We start from the raw sequence: 12,222 nt of genomic DNA, 5'->3' as shown, positions 1-12,222 counted from the left end.
TGATGAGGTGTTTTTCGCTGCAATATATTGCCATAGCATCAGCGAATTGAATCTGTTTTACTTCATTTGATATTGATTTTAGTATGCTGTTAGTATATATGTTGTATAAGATTGCTTCTATAGGCTTAGAACTGCTTCTTATGGTAGCCCCTTTTACTTAACTTTTCTTTGTATTATATTTCCTTCTCTTGTGACAAATTCAACAGTTCTTTTGTATAGTAAGTCGTTGATCGTATTTATTAATCTGCTGGGGCAATTTTCTCTTGTTAGTTTTTCAATAATGACATCGTATAAAACGTTATCATATGCCGAAGTGATGTCTATGAAGGCTGCCATAGTATTCTGTTTCTTCAACAGTTGGGTGTTTATATGTGTCGTCAGTTTTGTTAAGTTGTTCTGGCACGATTTTCCTCTTCTAAACCCTAACTACTGCTTGTCGTAAATGTTATTGGTTTCTGTCCACCAGTTTAGTCTTTCATTAATGATTCTTTCGTATATTTTTCTCATACAAGACGAAAGCGAGATTGGCCTTACATCTTCCTTATCTTGCTTGTCGTTAAATATTACTTGATAGTTTTTCCACTCTTCGAGTATTTCCATTTCTCCTTCAAAAATTTTGTTGAATATGTGTGTGAGAACTTCTTCATATTCCTCTGGCAACTCTTTTAACATTGTGTATCCTACATGGTCCAGACCAGGTGCTGAATTTCTTTTAATTTTTCTTATTGCTCTTCTTACTTCCTCTATTTTTATTCTTTCGTTAAGGTTTTCTTCCATTATTTTCTTGACTTTTTGGTTGCTACCCAGCAGAGTGCGTATTCTTGAATCTTTTATTGAATTGTTTCCTCTCTGTCTTTTGTTCCATTCTATCGTTTTGAGTGAATTACGGAATATTCTTAGTTTATTCCATACATTTCATACTGTTGTTTTTGTTGATGCTTTCTGTAAAGCTGTAGAGACAATTTCTTTTCTTTTGGTTTAGTAGTTTTTTTGTTTGCGCTTTTGGTTTCTGGAATTCAATAAAGTCGTATACTGTTTGTGATTTGTAGAACTGTTTCAGGGCTCTTTTCCTATCTTCTATACTTTTCCTACATTCCTCGTCCCACCAGGGTTTCTGGCTTGTTCTCCTTTCTTTTTCTCCTCTTTTATTCTGGCTGGTAGTGATATTACTTTGTTTTCTTTTGTTTTCTTCCTCCTCTTTTGTTTTAATAGAATTTCTTGGGATGAGCTGTCTTTTTCTATTGCGTTTATTATTCCTTTTACCAGAGTATCATATACTTGCTTTGGATCCTCCTTCCACCAGATTGATAGTTACTTCTTAAACCAGTCTAACATACTCTTATTGTATTCCTTCCATCTTGTATTTTTCCTTGAGATTCTGTTTTTTTTTTTCGTGTATGTACTTGCTGACATATTTAACTTGATTCTTCTAATTGAGTGGTGGTCTGAGCCCCACGTCTTCTTTCTGTTTGTGGTCTATTTTATTGATCATATTTGTGGTTGCTATTATCAGATCTAAGTTTAAGGTAGATTTTATCGTGTGATTCCATATAGCTCCTGGTGTTTGTATTTATTACGAATAAGTCTGTTTCTTATAATACATTCGCTAACGTCATTTTATTATGTCCGTATCTTTGCAATTCTATATAGTGTTGTGAGCATTGAAATCGCTTGTGATAATAGCGTTTTTTTTACTTTCAAATTGTTTGAAGAACTGTTTCCACTCTATTTTTTTCATTTGGTGCCCTGGTTTTCGGTAAATTACTGCTATCATTAGTTCCACCGTTCAGTTTTGTATTTGTAATTTTATTGCAATGGCTTTTCAATGTTTTGGAATATTATTTAAATTTAATTTTTGATATCTTATCTTTTTGTTGACCGCAATGGCTGTTCGTCCTGCTCCTATGCCTGTATCGTTTTTTCTATCTGTTCGCTCTAGATTAAAGCTTTGTATAAGTATCTTATCTTTTTCTTTTAACTTCATCTTTGTTAAACACATGATGTCTGTTTCATTTATTCTATTGATTATTTCAGGTCTTTTTTCTCTTATGCCTCTAGTATTCCAAGTTATTATGTCCATTCCTCTTGACTTTTTCCTATAGTCCTTTCTCTTTCTTTGTTTCTTTTTTCTGCGATTGCCTTGTTCATTTTCACATGTATTATTTCTATTATTTCTTTTAGTGCTTCCAAATAATAATCGTTTTGTTCACTTCTCTGGACTATTTGTTTTATGCTTCTGACTGCAATATCTTTTTTTTCTTGTTTCTTTGTACTAATTTCCACTATTTCTTCTTCTTCATGTATTTCTTGGTGCCTTTTACTATTGTTGGGGTTTATTATGCTTCTTGCTTTATTTTTCTGCCAGTAATTAACCTCGTCCATTCCTCTATCCATTGTTTGGCATCCTTTTCTTTATTCTTTTTTCTTCGTATGTTTATTGTTTTCTTTTTTCTGAAATTAAATATTGTCGTAGTTGTTGATTCTTATAGCTTGTTTTTTTTCATATTCTCATTTCCTTTTGTATTCTCTTTCCTTAGTATCTTCTGTATCTCTTATTAAAGCATCTCTGTATCATGTTGCTCGCTGTCCTAGTTCTTGTTTAGCTTCCGTTATAGAGATATTTTTTTCCGTTGCATGTCTCAAAATATTCCTTTAATGCATAAATTCCTTGCACATTTTACTGTTTGCTTTGGGTCCTTTGCCACAGTTTCTACACTTTGGTGCTTTATTGTATGTGCCATGGAATGGATCTCCGCAGATTATGCAGGATCTTTCTTTTTCTTTGCATACTGATTGTATATGTCCGAACCTATAACATTTAAAACATTGTTTCACATGTAATATAAAGGGTCTTAGTTTTATCTTAACTAGGCTTTTGTACGACAAGGAGTGCGGCAGCATATTGCCTTTGAATGTAACTAGAATATCATTAGTGATCAAACTTTCCATTCTTTTACTTGTTTTATTATGCCTTCTCGTAATTAGCCTTTCCATTTTTTGAATATTTTCGCGTTGATTTATTGCAAGTGTTAATTCCCCTTTTATGGCCGTATTCCTTTCAAGTAAACTGTATTCTAACTCTTTTATATTATCGAGTTTTCTTATTACTTTATTCGCTCTATTAATATCTATATAGTGAATATCCTAAAACCGGTCTTAACATACCTGTCCGGTTTTATATTTTCCTATGACCAGCGCATTTATGATTTTAAAACTATTTATCTTACCTCTCTTTTTCATATTCTCTTGTCTTAGTTTCACCGATATTATGCAGTCACACTTATGTCCTGCTTTAAATTCCTTGTCGTCTCTTTTGTTAAGCTGTTATTTGTGGCCTTCATAATTGTACAGAATCTTTCCGTTCTTGCAGTATATCGTTTCTTTTTTTGGTTCATCGTCCGTGTAATATGTAGTTGACGATACTGTTGTGTCCATTGAGGTCTATAGCTGTGCATTTCCCCTGTTTGATGATAATTCTGAAGTCGTGTTGATTAATTCCATTTCTTCTGTCTCCTCCTGGTTGCGTGTTTTCCTCTGCTTTGTATCTTCCTGAATATCTTTCATCTCCCCCTTTTCCTGTCTCTTCTTTTTGCCCGCGCTTTTTTTACTTTTCCCCATTTCGTAGCTTTCGTTGGATACCACTTCCATGCGTTCCTCTCTACTATCACTTTCACTTCTTTTTGAGTCTTTCCTCGTTACTAGGACTGGGCTAACATCAATTATTTCCTTAACTCTCTTGTAATAATATTTTCAATCACCAATTATTTTGGGAGTGGCTCACTTGGACACAGTACAATTGGACACAGTGCAGATGGACACGTTGCAAATGGACACAAACTAATGTACACAGTCTAAATGGACACGGTTTATTTGGACACAGGAATTTTGTACACCGTAAAGTTGTACATCGTACATTTCTATACCTTTCTGTTTAGGGCATCCCTATCGACGGGGTGGGTGCGGGAGGGAGGACCGAAGGCCCCTCTTACATTCCTCGTGTGTGTGTGTGTGTGTCCACGGTTACGTTGTAGAAATGTACGGTGTACATTATTTTGTGTCTATTTGCAACGTGTGCATTTGCACTGTGTCTAATTGTACTGTGTTCAAGTGAAGGCCAATAATTTTTTTTTTCCTTTACTACCGGCACTTTGCTCTCCGTACTAATGCAATTTGCGTCACTATTTTTCAAATTCTTTTTGTTTTCACTGGCACGTAGTGCTTGCGCAGATTTTATTCCATGTTCCATACACGTTTCTCTAACCACACTTTCCACCAGTTTTCCAACTGTGTCGCATATTCAATTCGCTTTTTCTCTATTTATCTTTATTTCCCTTTTCAGGGATCTTACTGCCTCTCTTTTAGCCCTGATAAGGGCTGGTTGTGCTACTTTTAATATGCGTGGCACCGTTAAAATGCTTCTATATCACTTTAGCCAACCGTTCACCACGCGCGCCTAACAAAGAATAAAGATTGTATAATTTTACGCTTTCCTAACACACGCTTTTTGCGCACTTCTAGTTCTAACGAATTTTATTGCAACAGTCCTTTCTTGTCTTGTTTTTCTTCCATCTTCATTACTAATTACTTCTAGTCTATCCCTTAAGTAATTCGGCGCCAAGTTATGTAGAATCTTAAATATAAATATGCATACATTATAGTGCAGTCTCTGCTTTATAGGAATTTACATAAATTGCAACGCTTGTAACATATGTTCTATTTTAATATATCTATTACATTGTAGTATTACTCGCATAGCCCAATTCTGTGCTACTTGAAATTTATTCAATTATGTTTCTCCCATATCTGTACCCAGTAATGTTGCACAATACTCAAAATGGGGTGCTATTATCGACTTATATATAATACACCTCGTGTATGCCGATATGTAGTTTCCTATCCTATTTAAGAAACCCGTTTTTTTTCTTTTTTTTTTAACATATAATCACAATGGTCCTCAAATTTAAGCTTATCATCAATAATTTAATTATACCTAAATACTTTATTACGTCTACACGCTTTATTTCCGTAGGCATTTCAGCACAATATTTCCCTTTAATTTTTTTCTTATACTTCTCAAAACTATAAATTTTGTTTTACTCGCGTTCATTTTTAGCATATTCAATCTCATCCATTTTTCTACTATATTAAATATTAAAGTTATTTTTCCTTTTATTTCTTCACCTTCTCCAGCTAGATATATTAGTGTATCATCCGCGAACATTTTTATACTATAGCCTTCTGGGCAAATTTTTATTATATCATCAATATATATAATAAACAGCAAGGGCCTCAACACAAATCCTTGTAGCACATCGTGCTCAGTCCGTATTAATTTTGAACAATTATTACCAATACGAACTTGTTGCAATCTAAGATATGTTTCTAAGATATGTTTCTATCCATTCTAAAACATTTCTTTTAATACCGTACTGATATAATTTTTCTATTAATCTATTTCTATCTATTGTTTTAAATGCTTTTTTCAGATTCATTAATATTACTCCTATTATTTTCTCCTTACTAATTGATATTTTCCAGTCATTAATAACAGTCTGAATTGCTTTTTCACACGAATAATGTTTCCTGAAACCAGATTGATGCTCTGTTATATACTCATTAGATTCAAAGTAATCCTCAATCTGTTACTTAACTACTAATTCTAAAAGTTTCTTATATATCGGTAGAATATTAATAGGTCTAAATTCGTTTGTCTTCCTAGCTTTTTCAATCTTTGGTATTGGTATTATTGTCGATGTTTTCCAGCTCTGTGGGCAACAACCTCCTTTCAGAGATTAATAACATTAATAAATTCTTTTTTAATAACTGACAATATCTATTTTAATATATTGCTAGTTATTCCCTCTTCTGTACCATTTTTCGCGGCATAATAATTGCTTCTAAGTCCTTTGTGTTAATTAGTTTAAAGTCTTCAAAATATCCCTTATCCTCAATGACATAAATACTTCTTCTTCTGTTTACATGTTTATTTGTATCTTTTATAGATTCTACTATATTCTGAATACTTTGTATATAATACATTAAGGACAATTTATATGAAAAAAAGCTCGGTTAATTTCCTTGAATGTTTAATATGTTGTAGTACTTATAGCCCTAATGAAAAATTACAATTTGTGCAACCTTTTTATGTCTAGTTTTTGCAAATTTTTATCTCCGGGGAAAGAAAAAAACAGAGAGAGGAGTGAAAAAGGGGGGAGGGAGGGGGAGGGAGGGGGAGGGAGGGGGAGGGAGGGGGAATGAGAAGGTTGAGGAGATAACACCGAATGATTTGTTGACTCCAAAAATAGGCCTCGTCTAGGAGGGTTTGTGCTGCTCTGACCCGGCGCGCGGCGCCGACATTCTCATTTGATAGATCAGCGACTTCGTTTTGGTCGAAGATGGAGGTTATTACTTACTGGAGTAATAATCAATTGTTAAACGGATATTAATTATATAATAATTAGAACTTATTATTTGCTGAGCTGTAGAGTACTTCTATGTTCGATATTTGCCAACAGTTAGTCTTAGGTTCGATAATGGAGGTGGAATTTTTTCACTGAGTAATTTCTTGGCACTAAGAGTTTGTCCTATATGCGTACAGTGTAAAACGGACACTGCCAATCAAATTCTATAAATTTATTCTAACTTTAACTAAAACAGTAATTTGATTGGTGATGTCCGTTTTACACTGTCCGCATCTGGGACGTTTTTTTCCAGTTAAAGAAAACTATGGTTTTAATTTTTACTTACGCTTTTGTCGCTAATGTTTATTATTTTTATTTCACATTTGCTCAAAGAACTTTAGCTTTTAGTTGGTCGAAGTTTATCAGAGTTTATTATTCGTATCTTGTGAAAAACGTGAACTTTGTTTCGAAAGAGAATTTTCTATTGTTTATTGACTTAATATTTAGAGGGAGCCGAAATACTCAGTTTTGTTGTTTCGTCCATCTATGTTATTACCACATTCTTAGCAAACTTATTTTTATGTGACGCAAAGAGTTATCAACATCTGTTAAAGCGGAGTTTCTTTTCTAATCTTGTTTGATCTTTAATCAAATAAGAAAATTATGAAGTCCTTTGGACGTAATACCTATTTCAAAAAGATTTTAATTTTATTTTAATTTTATTTAGTATTGACAAACTATATGATTATAAATACTTAAAATGTAATGTGAATAAACAGGAATCAAAATGCCGAGCTGTTGTGTTATTGAATGCAAACATTAAATGAGAAGATGGTATTATGATCACTGTAGACAACATGGCCACTCGTATTACTTCCGTTATTAGCTGACGGATTTTAGCAATTACTTATGGAATCTGTTACATTTGTTTAGCAGACTACCGTTATGAAGTGGTGTTAATATGACAATACACAATAGTCAATGTTTATTACAAGACATTTGTAGTTTTGAGCATTTCAAAACTTTTTAAGATACATTTTAATATTTAATTACACATACTTTTTCATTCTTTTTAAATAAAAAAACTGAAATGTATTATCACATAAATATATGTATACTTAAGTATCTTTTTATTATCTAACTTTTTATTTGATTGTACACATTTCGAGTTATACAAAGTTAAAAAATGACATAGGTTTTTATTAATATAGCCACCTAAGCGTGCTGGTAATATGCCCACTTTCGATCATTATCATATCAAAAAAATTCCTTAATAAGTTGATTGTTGCTATACTATTAACCAATAATTTGTGATACAAATTACACAAGGCTACACAAATTTTTTACCTTAAATCTGAGACTAGACCTAATTCCTTATAAGTTTTTGAAGTCACTGAATCTAAATCTGTCATTGGTTTTGTTCCATCACGTTAGGACTTTTAAATATAATCATGTAAATGAGCTCATATTTTATGAAATAATATCTCGACTATCTAGCAATGAACCTAAAACTTTCAAAACCTATAAAATACATGAAAACTATACGATTTAAAAGTTTTGGATTGATTAATTTGGTTTTCATGGGCATTCGGGCTTACGAATTTATAAATTTTAAGCTAATGGATTTCACGTACATGAGTTGGAAGGCTTATAGTTTATGGGTTTTGGATTTCTGAGTTTAATGTTCACAGGTTTAAGGTCCATGGTTCAACACTTTTGAGTCTATGAATTTATGAATTTTATGGGTTCAGTGTTTATAACTTTACGATTTATAAGTTTTAGTTTTATGGATTTTCTGCTTATGGATTTTCTGCTTATAGTCTATTGATTTTACGAGTTTTAGGTATACGGTTTATGGCTTTAAGGTTTCTGAATCTATGAAGTTTGATTTTATAGATTTAGCATTTATGGCTCTATAATTTATAGAGGTTTTGGATTTTAAGGTTGCGGAATTTGTGCTTATGGTTGTACAATTTATAGATTTCAGATTTATGCATTCACGGTTTATAGAGTATAGTTATTTGTACGTATAATTTTTATGAGTCTTATAGGCTTGGAAAGTTTTTGGTTTATTGCTACAAAATCCGGATATTGTTTCATGAGAAATGAGCTTAGTTACTTGTTTATATCTGACATGATGGAGCAAAACCGATGACAAATTTGGATTCAACAACCTCAAAAACCTATAAAAAACTAAGTCTGATCTCAGATTTATAGCAAAAAATGAACTTCTTGTCGCCAGTGGTATTAAACAATTAGTAAGTTTATCAAGCTTAGCCGGGAGCGGTGCACTTGGACACGGTGCATTTGGACACGGTGCTTTTGGACACAATGTCTTGCGCACGGTTCAAATAGTCACGGTGCATTTGGACACTGTGTATTTGGACATAAAAGAAACTTTATTAAAAATGTGCACCAGTTACATGCACACGAAAGAAGCCCACCAATCATTTGGACACGAAAAGATGCGCATCACTTATTAGCGCACCGCTCACTTGCGCACCATTTACTTGCCACTTATTTGCACCACTTATTTGCACGCCGAAGAAATGCGCACCGATCATTTGCACGCGGAAAGATGCGCACCGATCATTTGCACACGGAAAGATACGCGCTGATCATTTGCACACGAAAAGATGCACACCGCTTGTTTGCTCACCACATTGTATTGGAAATCTGCAAACACATGTGAATTTTACTTTGCTTGCATGATTAGTGGGCTTCTTTTCGTGTCCAAACGAACGTTGAGCAAATAAACTATGAAAAAATGAGCGGTATGCAAATGAATGGTGTGCAACTTTTACGTGTCTAAGTGAACGGTGGCCATTTTTTCGTGTGCAAATACCCGGTGGCCAAATTTTTTTATGTGTGCATATAACTGGTGTACAATTTTAATAAAATTTTTTTTGTGTCCAAATGCACAGTGTCCAAATGCACCGTGGCCATTTAACTTGCACCATGCGCAAGATATTGTGTCCAAATGCACTGTGTCCGTTTGAACCATGTCCACAAGTGAGTGCCATCCTATCAAGTCGTCTTTGCACCCTTGTTACATAATGGATGTATTTTATATTTTCGTCTTTTACTTTATGTTTTTTTATATTATTATTATTAATTGTACTTGTTTATAAATTTATTCATTGATTTTGGACATGTAAGTTCTTAATATTTTATTTTAATTTACATCTTTCTTTTTGCCTTTGCTCTCGATATTCGTTTATTGTTATAATTTATTTTAATGCTATGATTAATTTTATATCTACGTTATATCTTAATGAAGAACATCATGTTACAACTTATATATAAGATATTAAGACAAAAGATTTTGTTTATAGCCTACTTATTGTATTTATATTAAGACGCAGAAATTTTTCTTTTCTTTGAAGTGGTTTTTAGCTCAACTTTCAGACTTCTAAATACTTTATTAAATTGGTGAATTTGATTTTCTTACTCTAAAGGTTGACTTGTAATTCCTTATACTTAGTAGTTTGGTCTCGTACCAATTTGTATAATTTTTAATTCTTTGTACATTTCTTGAGAATTATAAGAAAGTTATTTCTATCCATTGTAATCACATTTGTGTAGTCGCAGAGCAGAAAGCCTATATTCTTTAGCTTCGTTAGGAGTTTACAATATTGCATCAAGTGACAGAACGTTTTTTGGAGCTTTTTCATATATATTCATACATAAAATGTAAAAAAATATATATAGTTCTATATTCTAATTCTATTTTTGTTTTGCACTATATATTTGTGGATTCTTATATAAAGTTTTATTAATAAATAAAATTTTTAGATACTATTGCGATGTTGATCTTGGCACTACGATGTATCGTTCAGGATCACCGGCATCGCAATCTTCATCATATCGTTCGTAAACCATCAATGGAACTAGCGCGACAACAAAGACATGATGGCAGTTTTGGCGATCTACGTAATACTGTATTGGTAATGCAAGCATTAGAAGAAGTCGAAAATGAACCGGCAGATAACTGGAACAGATCTGCGGCATTAGCCTGGCTAATCAATCAGCAACGACCAGATGGTTCTTTTCATGGCAATGTCCATGCCACTGCCGAGGCAATGTTAGGAATTGCGCCGCGTGGATTGGCCAGCATCCGAGCTCTTGATTGTGGACAGAGTTTATCGGATTCGCCTCCTCATCTAACTACAAGCAACAGTAAATAATTCATTATTATATTTTGAAACAGATAGAGGAGAAGGTGGTAATATAACCAATACGGATAATATGGGTACTCATATTATCTCCGTTATTAGCTGACGAATTCTAGTAATTATTTATGATATCATTTGTTTAGTAGCCTACTGTTATATAATGATGCTAATATGACAAGACACAACAGTCACATTTGTTATAAGGCATTTTTACTTTAAAAAATTTCGAAAAAATTTTAAAGTACTGTAACCGTGCTCGCGAGCAACGGCCAACTTCGCCTCCGTCCCTGGTCGCGGTCCTTAGCTGCCTGGGTGTCTGGACGACCTTCTAGCAAGGTTTTCTACACAAATATTTGGTTGGGTGCCAGGTACGTTAAGCGTACTACTCTTCTTGTAATTTGCGGGAGATTGCTCTCAAATTAACTAAGTCGCGAAAAGAATAAGCCTCGTAGGCGACCGGGACGTTAGCGGCTCCGATATCCAGCTGCTCAGCCCTAAAATGGCAGAGGGGGAGGTTCGGCGCGGGCGGATGGAATCGGGAAGGCCAGAGAACTATTGAAACAATATAAATTTAACAATAAAATTAACAAATGTATTTGATAGTAAATAATACAGGGTTAGACGGCTCTGTTAAGCGGCAATGGTGACCTGCGCGCGTTACAAGCTGACGATCGCTTGAAATTACATGTCGCGAATACGGGATCAATGAACGGATGATTTTACGTACGCGGGAATTCTCCGACAAGTCTACACTTTTTATCCTGCGTCATTGGTGGACACCAAACTCCCGAGGAGATAACAATGTCGTCAAGGGCGATCGGGACGAACAGTAGCTCCGAGCCCACGCGACACGCGGCGGGTTCGTGCTCCTCCGCACGTTACAAGATCCCGCGAGTAATATGCGCGATAATTATTCTGAGCTCGCCAACGAAGTAGTACAAGACAAGAATATGAAATCAGACGAAAGCGCAACTAACAACGATTCGCGATATCGATGCGATAGATTAAACCAAATTCTTCTAACAATAAATCATAAATGCGCGAAAATTCACAGCGCAATTAATAACTCGCGACACAACTATAGGACGAAATCACAATTGACTCGGCTGCGGATCGGGACGCACACGCAACGTAATTAGAACACGAAACAAACAGCACGGAGCGAACTCACGCGGGCGGGTGCGATCGGGCGAAACAACGATACTTTAATAAATTCGTGACTCTAGTCTAATGACCACAAGATCGTAACGAATTCGTGACTCTAATCCAATACTACAAGAGCGTAATAAATTCGTGACTCTAATCTAATGACTACAAGATCGATTTTTGCGCAGCGCGCGGCGTGCACGCCGTCGCTGGCTGATCGATCCAGGTGCGGTAATCGATACTGTTGGGCCCCGTGCGCGGGAAATTCTGGCGCTTTCCTCTGGCAGATTCTTTCCTCCTGGCCGGGCGCCTTCTTCGCCGGGGCGGTATTTCCTCCTCGACGAGGGCGTTCACTGATGTCAAATTGTCGTGATCTCCGCCGGGACTAGCGCGGGATTGGATTCGTAGGCGCCCCGTCGGAACATCGGCCTGCCTCGCGCGCCTTCGCTTGATCCTGAAAGCGTGATTTGGCGGCAGTATCGGAATTCTTACGTGATGAG

At 35.0% G+C, this 12,222-nt stretch overlaps 1 protein-coding gene across 1 annotated transcript in view; it reads left to right on the top strand.

Moving 5' to 3' along the window:
* Window positions 1-12,222, top strand: part of LOC105834094 (uncharacterized protein CG3556-like) — a 106,976-nt gene that overhangs the window by 72,929 nt on the left and 21,825 nt on the right. Inside the window, exon 5 of the mRNA XM_036292674.1 lies at window positions 10,197-10,580. Within this exon, the coding sequence (XP_036148567.1) occupies window positions 10,197-10,580 (384 nt within the window). The remainder of the gene's footprint in view (window positions 1-10,196; window positions 10,581-12,222) is intronic.

Source organism: Monomorium pharaonis, chromosome 10 (assembly GCF_013373865.1).
Source record: "Monomorium pharaonis isolate MP-MQ-018 chromosome 10, ASM1337386v2, whole genome shotgun sequence".
NCBI lineage: Eukaryota > Metazoa > Arthropoda > Insecta > Hymenoptera > Formicidae > Monomorium > Monomorium pharaonis.
This window is presented reverse-complemented; position numbering and strand designations above follow the sequence as displayed.